Source organism: Uloborus diversus, chromosome 3 (genome assembly GCF_026930045.1).
Source record: "Uloborus diversus isolate 005 chromosome 3, Udiv.v.3.1, whole genome shotgun sequence".
NCBI lineage: Eukaryota > Metazoa > Arthropoda > Arachnida > Araneae > Uloboridae > Uloborus > Uloborus diversus.
In genome coordinates, this window is record NC_072733.1 from 143,419,000 (window position 1) to 143,437,526 (window position 18,527).

The window sequence follows — 18,527 nt, forward strand, 5'->3', positions numbered from 1 at the left end:
TGTTATGTAAGGAATATTCGATAGATATATATTGCTTTTAATCTTCATACATTGTTTGATAATGTATTTAAAAATTATTTTGAACTTCAGTTTTTAATTAAATGAAAATGTTTTCTTTTTATTTCCTGTAAGTATTATACAACAGTAAATTATTGACTTAATTAAAAATTTAATTAATAAATATATTTAGTAACAAAAATTTAAAAAAATAATAATAATAAACATAAATAAATGCTTAATAATATTAATAACAATTAACAATAAATTTACAAACTAATTATAGGAAAAAATTAATTATAAATATTTACACATTTTTTAACCCTTACAATATCCTGCACTAATAATAATATTACAGAAACTGTTCACTTGTGCCCCTAGATGTTGTGTTCAGAAGTGCCCCATCATCTACTTTAGAGCTAACTCACAAAAATAAACAATTTTTAATTTAATAAAAAAATTTAAATGTTGTCATAAATTTACTTGAATGTTCATACAATGGTTCCTAATACATAGGCTTAGTATTGCAGTTTTTAAAATGTTTTCACATGAAGAAAACAGTGAAAATATTTTTTCAACACCTGCTAAAACAAAGTTGCCACCACAGACACATAAAATGGATCATTGCTCTAAATGTTTATCCAAGAGGTACAACTGGAACTGTCCTTATGTGAGAAATTTTTCAGATTTTTTGCTTGAAGTGATCTTAGTAAAACACACCATGTTCACATTGTTTCTCAACCATAAATACTTTATAAATTTAAAGTGTCTATATATAAGGGACATCCTAATTTTTATTTTTCTGACATATGAACATTAACTTGTGTTTCATGTACTGTTTATTATTATTATGCACATATGAAAAAAAATCTCCCCATTCATAATTTTACCGTGAATTATATTTTATGCTGAGTCTATATTTTTGTGACTATTGGGGGAAATATACGGTTACCCCAACTAATTTAAGTAGTATTGTATACATACAATAATATATAGGTACTGTCCATTTCTGAAAGCAAAGACTAGCACTAGAGATAGATTCCATTTTAAAAAGGGGCGATTTGTTGAGGATGGCCACTTTCCGCTCGCACTTACTATTTCCGTCTTTTTCGACACTACTGTGGAAGAACTGCTGAACACGTTATTTTGCACCTTTCACTTACGTTTTTTTTTTTTCCTATTTTGATAAAATCAGAGCAGACCTAACACATGCGTAAATAGGCAGAGGTATCAACTAAGGAAAACAGACAGTAAACATCATATAAAATCATAACAATGATTTTATAATTCATATACTATTATTTGTATTACTAAAATTTTATAATACCTTTTGCTAAACACAAAATTAAATTAATTTACTAAGCATGTTTAGGGGGTTGAATATATAATAAATAAATAATCACCAATGACTGCAAGGATTTTTGCTCTTTTCCACCTTCAGAGGCATGCTTTACAGCTTCCCTTAACTTAAAAAAACACAGAAAAAAATTCATGAGTAACATTAACAAGAATAAGACTGAGGTATTTACTAATGTTATTATCATGACCATGAAATCAAACAGGGGGAGTATGAATCTTGCCAGGAAAATATATGATAGTGTTACTATGAAAATAAATTAAATTAGTAGCATTTCAAAGAGCATAGAAACGCATGTTTCTGGATTATAAATTATTTGCCCTCGTGCTCCTGTATCGAAATATAAGTTCTTAAAGTCTGCCCACATTTTAAGAAAAGCGGCCAAATTTAGGTAGTTTGGGAGAGTAATAAGAGACATCCTTCACGCACTTTACACATAGTACAGTAATACTAGGCAAAAAAAAGCAAAACCCAAACATCAAAAAAAAAAGTTTAAACCTGTTGCAAATTACTACTTACCCAACCAACAAAAAGGGGTAAAAAGTCCCAGCATTTTGCGAGTTGAGATTGGAGGGGGGAGGGGAGGATCGAAAACCAGCAAATGGGCAAAAAAACTGTAGAATGCTAAATATTTACAGATTTTTGTCTTCCAGTTTTGAGATCACAATCCGTTTCTAACGCCACTGGAACTAGCTCTTCCTCTACGGGAACTGACTCAAGTTGGTAATTTTATTGTTCGCTGATAATAAAGTTAGTTACGATGAGGCCTTTAATGTTAGGGTAGTAACAAAACTGAATGCAAAAAATATAGTGGACATGCATTTGTAAAGGATGTACGCAGTTAAGTCTCTCTAGCTTCTGTTACTCTGTTATGAGAGCAGTTTCTATCTGTAAAAATGCGTAAACTCAAACCATCTCTTACACCAAATGGTATGTACAGCAAGGATGGAACAACAAATTGCTGAAATCTTCCACTATGATTTATGCACTTATCCTCCATCAGAACTCAATGAATCAAGGTTCATAAAGAAAGAAATCCTGTACCATTAAAGTGTTATTTCCTGAAGCAAAGGATCCATCTACCATCACAAAACAAACAACTGGTGTCACATACCTTATAGATGAAAGATAAGCTTCTCCATCATGTTTTTTGTTTTGGTAACCAGTGATGTTCCCATCAATTTCTCTGAGGGTATATTCCCAGTATTCCATTATGCACAATTTGTGCATGTGATCATATACAAAGTATGTCATAATATGAAAATTTATGAAACTTGAGGGTATATGCTATATGTATAAAAAATGTTTGCGAGTATACGGCATACATGGAGTTATACCCTATGGGAACACCACTGTTGGTAACGATCTGCAAGTTTCTAGGAAATATGCCAGCAATGCAGTATATATATGTCACTTGTAAATATAGGAAAGCTATTGTCATTTTTGATGGGTATGAAGAAGGAGAAAGCACCAAAGAAATATCATCTACGTCCTATTACAACCTATTGCCTTCTGCTCTAGAAGACCTTCTGTATCTCATATCTTGTGTTTGCTCTGAGGGATTCATTGGACATTGTGAATGTATGAAAAGTCTGAAAGTGGGCTGAAGTGCTCAACTATATGCACAAACTGTGCTAGACATAGCTCTAACAATAACAATTTTGCCAAACATCTAGCTAACAAAAAAGATCTGGATAGTGAAGACTTTTTATTACAAGCTTAGGAGAAATCACTTGAAAACTCCAGTTTTGAGAGCTAATTTCAATCTAAGGACATATTTGGGACATGTATATATAACGTAAACTAAATATTTTGATTTTAAATATTGCAAAAAACAATATAGGGTTGATTGGGGGGAAGTGGGTCACCCCCCAAAACTGAAATATGGATGAAGTTTTCAAATTTTTTTTTTAACTGATCATGTTAAATTTCATCACAGCGATTGGTTTTGCATATATTTGGGTTTTGTGGAATTTTTTTCTAGGTCATAGCATTTAGGGGAAAAAAGTTCTGAATATTTTTTTACAAGTTCAAGCAACATTTTTCAAAGAAATGTTTCCAGGTTAGTTTTTATTATTTTTTTATGTTAATTAATTTTTCTCGTATGGTTTAACTAAAAGTTCTAGCAGCAACAAGAATTTTTGTAAAAAATATTATTAATAAGTGTTTAAGAGAAGGGGTCCCACTTACCCCGTAAATTTTTGCTATAAGGGATAAGAGGGTCCCACCTATAATAAAGGGGATTTTAAAATCAAAAGCAACTCTGATTAAATATATTTGTATTAGTGAAATGCAAGACAACTATGATGACCTAGTAGGAATTGATAGTTCAGCTACAAAAACTGCTGAAGCTCGTGGTTATTTATTTGTTAAACTTACATCAAAGTAAACCATAAAGTATTATATAGGTCTAACGTTGGAAGTTTCTGATACAATTTAAAAAAAAAAAAAATACTGTTGCAAGAACAAATAGAAATGGTGAGATTTTATTGGCCTGGTGCAGAGGATGTTGGAATTATTATGGAGAATGAAGTGCAGTATGATGCTAGTTCTTCCTCAGCACACTTTTAACAGACGCAGCCATTTAGTGTTTCCAATTTCTTTTTTAGCTTATAGGTTTGGTTAATTTACTAAAATTGACCTTAATCAACTGTATTACGTTTATTGAACACATCTTTTTAGGTTAAAAGTAAAATATGTACCTATAGGCTTTCAATGAATTTCACAGATGTAAATGTTTTGTTTAAAAATTTTCTGTCATACAGATTTAAAAGACAGTAAATATCTTGTAAATAGATGCGTTTATAAAATTAAAAAAAAAAATACTAAAAATTTATACTTTATCAAGTAAAACCTCCTTACTCTTTTTTTAGATATGCTTGATTTAAATTTAAATAAAGGGGGGGGGGGGTGACCCACTTACCCCTTATTATGGGGTAATAATTTTTAAGGGGCAAAAATATTTCCATAATTTTACCTATTTTAGCTTTCCAGCACTTTCTACTTTTATGAAATAGAGTGGGAAAAGGCTTACTCTTTAACTTCACTGGTTTTTTTTTTTTGACTTTCTCTCTCTCTCTCTCTCTCTTTTTATTTTTTTTAATTCCTAGATTTTCCCACCATTTTCCTAACTTTAACCAATCCTGTAGGTGGTTAATTTTTTTTAAACAATTAATTTTTATAACAAAAAAAAAAAAAAGATCACTAATACGAAGTTCATTTTAGATTGGAATGGCAGATCATGCTGCCTTGCACACACTTTTCACATGAGAATTTTACCTTTCTTCCCCCAAAAAAATTAAATATCAAGTAGGAGAGCTGCCCTGCTGCATGTGCGTTTGCACATTTCAAGCATTATCACATATACACATCATGTGATAAAATCATGCATAACACTTCCAATTACCTTCTGTTCTATTAAGTAACACTAATTGTAACGTGCAAGTAAAATGTCAAATTCTTTCAGCTTCTACAACTACTAAGTCTTCAATGTATACCTCAAATAAAAATAATAACATCTGAGTAACTCACAGAATTTCTTTTCCTTTGTGAACCAATACTATTCTGCTATTCTTTACTTTAAAATTTTAGAATATCATAACTGAAATGTTTCAAACAATTCTAAGCACAGAAAGTCATGCATATTACTATTTGTACTTGTCTTAATTACTTGAACATGGAAAAACTAAACATAATTAAGAAAAAGTTTATGTCTCATTTTCACCAACCAGAAGTCAAATAATTATATAAAACGTTTATGATATCCTCTACCAATAGCTTTTAGAAAATCTGTAACATATAAACAAGGGAAAGAAAGAACTGAATAATGTGCTTTTCCTCTTTTTTTTTTCTTTTTGTAGCGCATAAGGAAAACTTGGTTTTTGCGTCTGATACTTTGGTTAAGTTTAAACTTTAAAAAAAAATAGATATATATAACAAGAGCACACAACTCCTTTAAATGTTGCCTTTGGCCTTTTCATCAAAATTATGTCCCTCTTAATATAAAAGCAAAATAATTGAACAGGTTTATGTCTTTTTAGTACACATAAATACATAGCTAGATAATATAGGCGCCATGCACAGATACATTTGCTGCTGTGCAGGTACATTTACTGTAGATATGTGCATCACCTGATAATTGTGACATAATATTGATATTAAAAAATGAAAAGGTAGAAAAATGAAGGAAAAAAGTCCCCTTTTTGCTTTTATGGATACATAATTGAAAGCAAAAGGCATTCTCACTAAATATTTTGCCTACTCACTATTGATTTTCCTACCTACAGATAGTTTTGAGTTCTACGCACAGATACTTTATACTGTTATCCTACATTGCATATATATATAGATAGTAAAGTTCATTATGGTAGTTAATAAAACTGTTAATAAAAAAAATTAACCTGCAATCCTGTGAGTTGCTTATAGATTCTTACATTCTTGAAACTGATAATATTTTGCAATTATAAAAAGAGGTTGAATGTAACTCCGCAACAGATCTGCAATTTCTGAATTTGCTGTTTTTTTTTTTGGGCAAGTTTTTCAATTTTTAACACTACGTCCTTTTAACATTTAGGATGGGCTTAGCAATCAAGTTCAACAAATAGTCCACGCTATAATTATTTAAGAATTTAAATAAAGGTATGTAGTGCAATGTATACGTTAAGTTACTGTTACTTCAATCATTGTTTTGAATAATGTATTAGAAATAATGCTTAGGGATACATTACGAACCATGTCCTGTGTTACGGTGTCATAAATTTTTACTTTGAAGCACACTATACCATTCATTTGCTTTGTATAAAGGAATAAACAAATCTCTCTGGAAGAGGGAAGTGATTTATTTTGAGCAAAGTAGTCAGGATATTTTTAGAGGAAAACTTTTAAAAAGAAGTCAAGCAATGTGCAAATAATGAGTTAATAAAATATTACCTTAACTTTGCATATTCTGATAATTTATATTCCACTTATATTCAGAACCTTAACAAAATAAAATTGCCCCAAAACAGTTGACTATAAACCATGCATCACAAGATGAAAAAAAGTATTCCAAAAGGAAGCAGATTGTCTCCAATCAGCATTAAAAAATGATTGAATTATAAATAAATTGTAATTTAGTATTTGAATGGCAATTTAACTTTAGCGAAAGAATTTCTGAAAAACTTTCTGGTTGAAGAAAAGCAGCCAAAGTTTGAAATGAAACAAAACAGCACAAAAGACCAACACCCAAACCATGACCGAATTTATGTATTTAACATCAACAACGATTTTACATAAAAGATAAATCAAATTTTTAAGAACCCAAAAAATATTTTAAGAGCAAGAGAAGCAAAGGAAAATACATTTAAAAAATGCTTAATCAGAAGCAATTTTAAGAAAGTTACAACAGACCATTTCCAACAACTTACAGGTTCGGCATTTATTTCAAGATCCTGATACAAGGATGTAGCATCTGATATAAATTCCATCAAATATGATAATCGTTCAAAAACTATTGCAGAATCAGCCTATAAAAATAAGATATAAAACTTTCCAGTACTCTTGCCTTATATTATGATCAAAGATCATGGCTTTTAAGCATTTGCACTACTTTTGCATTTTATATGCAATAATTATTAAATTTCACTATTTCAAACTTACACAGATACACACCTATATTAGTAATTTACACAAGCAAATAAGGGACTTAAGAAAAAAAAAGACTGACAATATATTACAAGTTTTCTGAAATCATTTAAAATATATTACAGCGATAGGGGCACTTGTTGAAATGTGGCCTACTATACCTGCCTTTCCTTAGAGAAAAATGTGATCTTTGTTGCCCTCTAACCAAGCTAAAGTCTGACAAGCTTTTCCATTCATGTAAAAACACCGCTTTAATGCATTTTGAAAAAAATAAACTGCCCATTTTGCTTTTTACATGATTAACACTCTGCCTTAATGATATCTGATTACAGGAGAATTTCAGAGTGACCTTTCTTTTTCTATGGACGTCTATCATTTAATTCTAAACAAGGTAATAAAAAGCATGTCAAAGAGTACAACCATGGTTTCTTTTTAGGGAAGGGAGGGGGGACTGACTCCAGTGAAATGCTGGAAAAGGCCTTCTTCAAAAACTTCCAAAATTATTGCTTAATTTTTGGTCTCCTTTTAACCTTTAAAACCTGTGTCCTTCCATGCTACTGAACAATAAGGCCCTACCTCACCACTACTAATCTTAATACTTTTGAGAAATAAGAAAATAAAATAAGTTTCAGTTCAAAAAAATTGACAAATTTAAAAGTGTAAACTTGCATTCAACTCAGTTGTTTTGATTCTAAATTAAACTGTATTAGTTCATTTTTATATGCTAAGTGACTCATTAAAAGAAATAGTTATCAGTGTTAAGTGCTTTAAAATTTTGATATATAACGGAAAGAAAATGCATTTTAGATACCTTCTTGCCACAACTTCATGAGCAAGCAATATTAGTTAAGAAACCTGCAAGACATTTATTATAAACATGTGGAGACTAACATTTTTTTTTTGTGCTCTCTTGTTCTTTTGAAGCATTTAAGTGCCCTCCGAAAGTGAAATTGCAATTTTAGGGACACAGTCACAGAGCCAGTTTTAGTTTCTAGGGAGATACCTGTATACATATCTTGCATACAATCAGGTTTTAACAATTCCCACTTTAAAACTGCAGACATAATTTTGAAGTTGTAAACAGTTTTATTTATTTAGGCTCTGAAATTAACAGGAACAACTGTACTACTGAAATTAAAAAGAGAATTACCATGGCTAATAGATATCTTACCGGAAAAGGAAAATACATGAAACTGAATGTATTTTCCTATTCCTCCTAACTGAAGAGAAATAAGGTTCCTATTACATAAGTCTTATAAGATCAGAACTGCATTAGCATGAGAAAATTGATCCATTTCTCGAACAGATGAGAACATTTTCATAATGAATGAAGGTTGCATCACTAAAAAAAATCTTTAATACCCAATTAGTTGGCACACGGAGAAAAGACAGGGCAAATCTACGATGAATTGATGGTCTAGAAAGAGACCTTCTATTTTTAAGAACTAAAAGTTGGAGAATATTAGCTTAATGTCACAAAAATTTGAAAATTTTAAGCACAGAGATTGATGAAACTGGTACTCATCAGTAATGGCAATTTCATTCAATAGTAGTATATCAAAATTTATTCGATAAGAATTTCCATAATAACTCAAAGTTGAACACCTTTAGGCTGAATACACTAAATGCTTTATCTGCAAAGCACAAGAGGTTAAAAAAAAAAGTTAAATTATCCGAGATTAAAAAAGTAGAACTGATGCAATGAGAGAATTAAAGTAATATTTGAAATAAAGTAGGAGTTATGTTCCTTGTAATGGAAGTTATAGACTACAATGGTAAAAAAATGTTAAGGTAAAACTATACCATGCAACAAAAGCTCTCAAAATTTTATTTAAATGAGCTGAAAACAAGACCTTGTGAAATGAATCAACACTATAAAGCTGTCCAGTACTTCTATCAGAGTGATAACAAGTTTTTTACAAAGTGCTGCATGGTGAATAACAAAGTTATCCTAGTAAACGAATCTAGAACAAGCATTTCCCACAAAAGTCTATTCCTAACTTAAAAAACTGACCACATTGATTTTTGAAGTTAGATATATCTTATGAATTTAATATTACTTTGAAAATGAAAATTTAAAGAATTCATAAAAAATATGCGGGGTTTTTTTTGAACTTTTATACAAATTTTCAAAGGTACCCGGACCTTACATAAAGTCCCTTGTGCACCCCTGGTTTAATATGTAACATATATTTTTATGCATATATATAAATTAGTTCCCATTATTTTTATTTAAAGGTTACTTAGCCTAACCTCTTTTTAATGTAAGAAGATGGCTTTTAGAAACAACTCTCTCAGATGTTGAGGGATTACTGCATATTTTACGAGCTATTGCATTATAAATTAATTTTATTATACAAATGTTAAGAACAGAATGAAATAAAATTTCACTAGTGCTAAATATATCCTTAAACACACACCCAAGGAGTAAAGAGAAAAGATTTGTCCAATTTGGCACTAATCAGGGATAAAAACAGCCCAAAGTCAAAAAAGAGAGAAAAAATGTGAGGCTTAAACTTTGGATTTTTTTTTATTAATACTATGCGAAACTATACATATATATTGATATTATGTTGTCTTTTAAATATTAATAGGAAAATTTGTTTTATTCTTTTTTACTTGTAGAAATGCTAGCATAAAAAAAAGCTTGCATTTATTTAAGATTTTAACAGATATTTCAATTTTTTTTATCATTTTCAATTTCCCACAGCCCACAAATTAGAAGAAATTAAAACTTTATAATGTGATATCAAATGCTCGAAAACTTCCATATAATTAAACACTCAATACAAGCTGAATCATTAGACACCATATTTCCAAAATGACATTATTAGTGTTGCCCACCTTGGAGAAACAATTTGAGGAGCACCTGTGATGATTTTGAGAAGCATTTTGAAGTTTTGTAGAGCAGCTGGGTATATTGTATAAAAATCAATTAAAATATATATATATATATGTATATAAATTTGAATTTTCGGCATTTCAAATTCAAATTATGAATTTCTCAATCCACAAGCACGTGTGTCTTTGTGTAGGCGTGTGTGTGTATGTAGGAGTGTAACTGTGTGTATGTAGGCATGTGTGTCTTTGTGTAGGCGTGTTTGTGTGTGCACGTTTGTGTGTGTGTATGTGTGCGCACGTGTGTAGGTGTTCATGTGTGTATGTATATGTATGTGGCCGTGTGTAGGCATTCATGTGTGTAGGCATGCATGTGTGCATGTAGGATATGGGCACAACCTGGAGACGATTTTCGCTAAAGGAGCAGGATTGGGAGGGGACGGTCGACGGTGGTGATGCAGAGGGGGGGGGGATAAAATCATAGGAACGTCATTTAAAGGTGAAATGAAAACAGTAAGCAATTCGTGATTTCTCAAAAAAAAAAAAAAAAAAACAATCTAAAACAGTTTCTGAGCTTTGATGGTCATTTTAAGCATTAGCATAAAAATAATTACTTTAAAATTAATAAAACAGCTTTAAACACTATGTCATGCTTGGAGAGTATATGCACCTTTAATTTCCTATACTTACACACACATCATAATAAAACAGCACAATATAATTAAAACAAATTAGAATTCAGTAAAATCTTCAATAGCTACATCTCTGGTAAGCATTAAAACTAAATCTGAAAAATGATGTCGACTTGAATGGGCACGGCAGTCTTCAGGGGGGGGGGGAATATATCTATAAGAAGGGTTCAAAATAATAGTCTACAAAAAGGTATTAATGTCTAAGCAGTAGAATGGCATAGCAGATAAAAATGAGAGTGTTAAAGAAGCGAATGCAATTGGATTTCAAAAGCTACATCTAACGATTTCACTGTCACTCTACAGCATTTCCCCACCAACAGCAAGTTACTTCCTTCTTTCTACTCAAGAAAGAACAATTGCCTCAGCAAAATCTTGATGGAAAGGTCGGGGAAGAAGGAAGGTGAGGGGGGTTTTGCGCGATCCCTTGAAAATGACTGTGAAATGGGCGTGGCAAAACAATAAGAGTACAAGTCTTCAGCAAAAAATAAAATACAAGAAGGATTGAAAATAATAGTCTACAAAAAGTTATAAAGGTCTGAGTGGTAGGTTGGCATAGTAGACAGAAATGAGTGAGTGTTATGGAAGTGGATGCAATCAGATTTCGAAAATGCGCAAACACTGACCATTGCTATGTCATTCTCAAGTCTAAACCTCTCCTCACTCAGGAAAATCTGTTCCTCTCTTTTTTCTACTTTAGAAAGAACATGCGAGTCAGTAAAAATCATGGCTGTGGTGGGGGGGAGAGATTGATCGCTTGAAAACCCTTGGCCAGGAAATGGAAAAAGTACAAAAGCAAAATTGCAAATCCGGCAAAAATTTTCATCCCTGATACCGACGACGTAAACGATAATGAACCGTTATTGTGTAACACCGATATTTTCCTATATCGACTTTGCGGAATTGTGATGATATCGTATGTACGCGGCATTATGACCATTCCCGCTTTTTGTATCTTAAACCACATCGTATTGTCATCTTTTAGCCAACAGTTCTGATATATCCCTATATCATTTCACGTCATCTCACCGAGGACGCGACCGATATATGCCATCTTTGAAAATTGGTTTTTAAAACCTAAAAACTGCAGAAATAAAAGAAAAAATACAAAAAGCAGAAAATTACTAATCGGAGGAAGATTTTCATTCCTGACTAATAGCAAGTAGGGTTTGTTGATTTAAATCAGCTTGATTGAAATCATGATTCAAATCAAGTGGTTTATTTTTTAAATCAGTGATTTAAATCAATTGATTTGAATCAAGTGATTTTTTTAAACAAAATCATTAATTAAAATCAGTTCATTTTGTTTTTATAAATTCATTTTGCATTTTAAAAATGTGTTGCTTTAAATTTAACTGCACTGCATTATACAATTTTAACTTTAAACACGGAAAACTACATAGATCCCTCTTTCTGTGTGTATCAGATTATCAGTCTCGAAATATAGCTTTTACTCCAAAATTACAGTTCAATTCAGTACAGAACCAAATAGAAAATTGCAGTTTTTCTCACTAATATATTTAAGAAAATTAATTGCTCAGCATATTATTTTGTACCAAAACCTACATGATGATGGAAACCTTATTTTTAAGCAAAGCATAAAACAAAATAATAATAATAAAGAAAATCTGATTAAAAAAAATCCGACTTATTTGATCTTTTTATAAAAAAGTTAAAATAATCACAAACCCTATAACAAGTTACCAAGCTGTTACTATCAGTTACCAATCCCAGGAAATTGAATGGGTAAAAAATGTAGTAAGAAATTTAGCTGCACTTTAAAAAAAAAAAGAGAGAGAGAGAGGGGGGGGGGGTTGTAAAGTAGTTGTTGCCTCTGTTTACTACCATCCCCTCAAAAATTCAGCACTATGGGGAAAATTCATCAGAAAAAAGTTATTAATATTAATTTTAAAATTGATACATTTGTTTCAAATCTGGCTCCAATCTTTTAACTCTGATGACATCAAAACTTGGTATTGAAGATTCTTATTCCTTTGAATAAAAGTCTTCAATATTAGGTTTTACGCTTGTATTTTATTTTTTTTAAATTTATTTTATGTATGATTTTTGAAAATTCCTAAAATTTTATCATCAACCATTGAAGGTTGTTCTATGGGTAGATTCATGCAAAAATAAGAATAATAATAAGTTTTAAAAGGACAATACAGTAAGTGAAAAGTTCAGCATGATAAATTTTAAAATGTGAACATTGAGTTTCTTTCAATGCTATATGCATAAACAATTCTAAAAATAGGAGACTTTTTCAAAAAATAAAATTTTCAAATTTTATTGTAGGTAAAATTTTTGAAAAAAAAAAAAGTACCGTATATACTCGCGTATAGGTCGATCTCGCGTATAAGTCGACCCCCCCTTTTTCAGAGAAAAAATCCAGAAAAAATCTAAAACCCTCATATAAGTCGACCCCCATACTTTCCAAAAACATCGCGAATTATTCTCAAAGAAATTTCAAAATAATGAACACATTTAGTTACAAATAAAATAGGAATTAAATAGGAAAACATTTCTAAAAGCCTTCAAACTCGGATTCTGAGTCGGACGCAAAAAAAAGTTCATTAAAGTCCGCTTCCCTCATCACCACGTCATCGTATACATCGGCGGCTGCAGAATCGTCAATGATATCAGAGTCTGAATCGCTGTCAGTACTATGGTCATTAAATATCAGTTCATCTTCTGTGCCATGCAGTTCATTGCTTATGCAGCACTTTTTGAAGGATTTGATTACCAGGAGGCAGAAGTGCGTACGTGCTTTGAAAAGATATGATTAACACTAGAAAGACGGAAGCGGTCATTTTGACCGCAAACGATTTTCAAATGCTCATATTTGCTGTTTTTAATTTTCAAACTCTTTTTCCTTCATTGACTTTTCCTAACTATTTTTTTTAGATCTTACAACAGTGATTTTTTTTTTTCTTTAGGATTATTATTATAGTCGCTATAAATGTTTATACCTAGAAAGACTGACTACGGTCATTTTGACCACTAAGTGAACCTTTCTTTATGCATCCGTTTTCTTCCTTTTTCTCTTATTAGTTGTGTGTACTATGGACTATTGCTAGTTGTCAGGGTGAGTAATGTTCTTTTGAGCTTGAGTAGTACCTGCTGGTCAGGTTTAATTCTTTGAACTGTTATGAAAATGCGAAACACCTGCTGGTTGCATGGTTTCAGTTTTCTGCTATCTGCACAGGGGGCAAAGTTGAGAAAGGTAAATTTGAAAAGCATTTGACTGAACATGTGAAATTACTTTGGGTCTAAAAAGAAGTAAATATAAACAGGTAAATTCCAAAAATGTTTGCTGGAGTTCCTTTGTGCACCAAACACTTGCTTTGCTTGAAGCATTGACGTTTATTTTCTTTGATGATAATGAAGTGCTCAGTCACATAATTATCTTTATGGTGTCGAGAAGAACCGTTGACAAGCAAAACTTATAAGAACATTAATTCCTGAAGCTGTTGCAGATTTATCTAAAACAGATAATGGTTCGAATGAACAATCTGAAGTGAAATATTTTCTCAGCGATGAGAATAGTTTGCTTTCATGAGATTACTGCAAATATTTTTCGGAGCCTAGATTTGCGGAAGAGGATTGTTCTGAGTTAGAATCAGAAGACATCTCGCTAATAAAAATTGATGCTCAAAATATAAAAAGCAGTGAAAGAAAAAGGGAAAAGGGTCCGACGCCGAAAAAAAAGGGGGAAATTTCAAAAACAGAACTCCTATTTCTCCAATTTCCTCCAAGTCACCTCCACTGATCAATTTTGCTGCATATAAATAAGTATCTACCTCATGAGAAAGATTAAAATAGTGCGAAATTAAGCTATGCGGATAGAAATCTATGAGCATTTGTTCTGATTGCCAAAAAAAAAAAAAAAACTGTTAATGGCTAATAAACAGGTGACGTGATAAGATAAGTATTTCGGAATACTGTAAAAGATAGTAATGTACGGTATCTTACGATATTTAGGTATTTTTTAAACCAAACACATGCACGGTCGGTTATAGTACTTGTTAGTTATTACATGCTAAGAAAATTTCCTCTTTTTTGTACAAATTTGCTCTTTCTCAATCCCAATTGCGTAAGGCATGTGTATTTCACTTGATCGAACATAAAATAAAAAAAAAAGCTATCTGAGACTTATTTGCAGACTAAATTACGATTAAATTGTTAAATTAAACTCTGACATGTTGAAACAATTCTTTTCTATGGTTAAAAATCCCGAAAGGAGGAAATTTCCAATCTTTTAAGTATGGCGGTCAAAGTAACCGCTGCTAGTCTTTCTAGGTATACGCAAAACGCCGTCTTTCTAGTGTTAAGCAAGTATGTTGCCACTCTTAAAACAAAAAGTATAGCAGTTAATTATTTGAATGGCTTGACTGTTGACAATAAATATTTTCATACGTTTCACGATATTTGTTAATTGCTGATTTGATCCTTAATAAAGAGGAATAAAATTATCTTTATTTACGTGTATTATTTAGGTTTTTTTTAGTTATTATTTTTGAATAAGTTTACTTTTTCACACGATCAACTTATCAGCAACTACCTGTAACTGCACATCAGCATTTCTCGAAGCTTCCCAGCTCTCGTTGATCGGAAAAAAAATTTCGGAAAATTTGATCCGCGTATAAGTCTCATCTCATTTTTTGGACAAAATTTCTCGACTTATACGCGAGTATATACGGTAAATAAGCTAGCTATATAAATTTTCACTTTTAAAAAGAGCTAACTAATTTTCGTGAGCCATTTGCATTGGCAGAAAAAGTGGCACTAATGGTACTAGTACAGCTTAAGTAAAAACTTTAAAGCCAGTAAAATTTTTTGTGAAAACAGGAAAATTAAATTAAAAGGATTTTAATATTACTGTATAATTAATTATTAATATTCTTTGATAAGAAATAACGCAACAAATAGGATTTGTAAAGCATTCAATTACCAGAAAAAGAGTGGTACATTCAAAGTTAATATTTCAGCTTGAGTAAAAACTTGAAGGTCAGTAGTATTTATTTTAAACTACATACATATCGTTGCCTCAGAGCAACAGTAAGACATCTAATCCCAAGAATAACACTCTGTCCTAATTCCATCAATCCCAAGAATAACACTCTGTCCTAATTCCATCAATCCCAAGAATAAGATATCCTACTGTTGCTCTGAGGCGACAATATACTGGAATAAATATTACTGCAGTTAACAAGATTTTCAAAACCCTTCAACTTGCAATTTTGTCATTAATTTATTCAAAGTTTTGGTTCTCCTTGTAAAGATAATTAAATGTAAGAAGTTAACTGTTCTTGAAAGAGGGCCAATTGAAGCTTTTTCTTCAACGAGAATGAATAGGCGTACAATCGTGAAGATCGTAGACTGAAGTCAACATTTTTTTTAAACATTGAAACACAATTATAGTAAAAAGAACACCTTGGAAAGACCTGAAGCTTTGTCCTTGCATGATGGCAGAAGAGTTTGCGAACTAACATTACCTGAAAAATACTCAAACCGGGAACTTATTCAAATGATAGGTTTGAATGTTTGTCAAAAATGGCATGTAACACAATTAGAAAGTCTAAAAATTTTATTTATGCTGAAAAATTGCCAAAACTTCAATTACTGAATAGGTATAACATAGGGCGTTTGGTATTTAGCCAGGAAATCATAACCTGGGATAACCAATAGATACAAATAATTTTTTTTTTTTTTTTTTTTGACGGAAAGAAGCAGAATTTGGATGGACCAGAAAGATGGAAGTACTATTAGCATGTGATTTACAAAAAGAAAAAGAAATATTCTCCAAGCGCCAATTTGATGAAGGCTCTGTCATGACATGAGACTGCTTTGCTTACAATGGTGTGGGCTCAGTTGTGTTTGTGGTAAACTGAATTCACAAGCACATCAAAATGTCCTCACAAGTAATTTTTTATCAAATGCTGAATTTATTTCTGTAGAAAATCGGAAATATCGGCAAGACAATGCAAGACAACCCATTCGAGCAAGAGTTCAAAAAATTGGTTGCAAAAAAAGTCAACAATGTTAAAACTATCAAATGACCAACTAAGTCTCCAGATCTTAACTCAATGGAGAACTTATGGGGTAACTTAGGAAGAAGAGTTTATGCAAATAGGAAACATTTTATTTTATCAATAAAGCTGAAATCTACTATTGAGATGAATGGTATAAAATAGATCCTGAACTTTGTCAAAAACTAGTTTCATGCATAAAAACAAGAATATTTGAAGTATTTTGAAGAAATGGCTAGTACACACACTTATAAATGTTTGTATTTTTGTCTCTGTATGCTTCTCTCTATGTTCACCTTAAAGAATTTACTCAGGTTCAAATATTTTCTGACAATTTAATACTTACAAATGTTTTTTTTTTTGTTTATTGAACATCAATAAAATATAGGTTTTTTATTTTTTGCTTCCTTTCTGTTAGTATTTATACCCTTTATTTTAGTTCTCATTGCTTACTGAAACATGGATAAATTGCTTTAAAGCAAGGTAACTGTTAAGTATAAAAGTTTAAGTACTTACATTTTCACCCTATTTTTTCCTATAATACTTTTGTCATTTTTTACAATCGTTTTGTCTTAGTGCATGTCATTTGTCTCTAAGCTACTTTTGTACAGATTTGGAGGGAAATAACTAGGGCTCGACCGATGGCATTTTTTGGCCGATGGGCCGATGCCGATTGTTGGCCGATTGTTCAAAGATGGCCGATGGCCGATTGTTTTCCTCCAAATGGCCGATGCCGATGGCCGATGGAAAGAAAAATCAAACAGAAATAAATTGATAAAATTGTCAGAGATTTAAAGGATGATTGATTCATTTCACTTTACTTCCTTTCTACGAATAAGGAATTGCAATCACAAAAAATAAAAAAAAAAATCAGATTGTCACCTAAATTTTTATTTTACGATCACCCAATTTAAACTTCACAAGTTTTTTCGGCACATCTGTACATGCATATGTACCTAAGAACATGTAGATGACCGAAATATCCATTTTAAACGCTTCCTCAGTTAATTATCGCAAATTCTCTTGTGATGGCTTCATGCGCGTAAACTTACGTCACTCAAAAACGTTATGAAATAGTAAGTTGAAAACTCATACGTACGTAGTATGATCTAAAGGTTAGAGGACAAGTTGTATAAAACCTTACCCTGAATAGTTCACATTACTGAAGCAAATCTATCTACAAAATAGTCACCTTGAACGACTATGCACTTCTGCCAATGTTCGTATAGCTTTTAGAAGCGCTCCTGGAAGACATTTTCGCAACTTCCTGTAAGGCCTCTTGCGCTGCTGCTTTAACTTCATCGTAGGGAAGAAGGCGACTTTCATGTTGAGGATGCACGGTTCGATTGGTCAATACTCTGATATGACAAACAAATAACATAACGTTTCGTCGGACTTAGCTCCGTGTATTAACCGTAATACACAACACAATACACTTCCGTAACTATTTTTTTTAGATCTTACAACAGTGATTTTTTTTTTTCTTTAGGATTATTATTATAGTCGCTATAAATGTTTATACCTAGAAAGACTGACTACGGTCATTTTGACCACTAAGTGAACCTTTCTTTATGCATCCGTTTTCTTCCTTTTTCTCTTATTAGTTGTGTGTACTATGGACTATTGCTAGTTGTCAGGGTGAGTAATGTTCTTTTGAGCTTGAGTAGTACCTGCTGGTCAGGTTTAATTCTTTGAACTGTTATGAAAATGCGAAACACCTGCTGGTTGCATGGTTTCAGTTTTCTGCTATCTGCACAGGGGGCAAAGTTGAGAAAGGTAAATTTGAAAAGCATTTGACTGAACATGTGAAATTACTTTGGGTCTAAAAAGAAGTAAATATAAACAGGTAAATTCCAAAAATGTTTGCTGGAGTTCCTTTGTGCACCAAACACTTGCTTTGCTTGAAGCATTGACGTTTATTTTCTTTGATGATAATGAAGTGCTCAGTCACATAATTATCTTTATGGTGTCGAGAAGAACCGTTGACAAGCAAAA

General features: G+C 31.6%; 1 protein-coding gene across 1 annotated transcript in view; it reads right to left on the reverse strand.

Annotated features, from left to right (window-relative positions):
* Positions 1-18,527, reverse strand: part of LOC129218670 (uncharacterized) — a 267,197-nt gene that overhangs the window by 207,278 nt on the left and 41,392 nt on the right. The window contains exons 5-6 of the mRNA XM_054852990.1: positions 6,760-6,858; positions 1,401-1,463 (exon numbers count right to left, since the gene is read on the reverse strand). Of these exons, the coding sequence (XP_054708965.1) occupies positions 1,401-1,463; positions 6,760-6,858 (162 nt within the window). The remainder of the gene's footprint in view (positions 1-1,400; positions 1,464-6,759; positions 6,859-18,527) is intronic.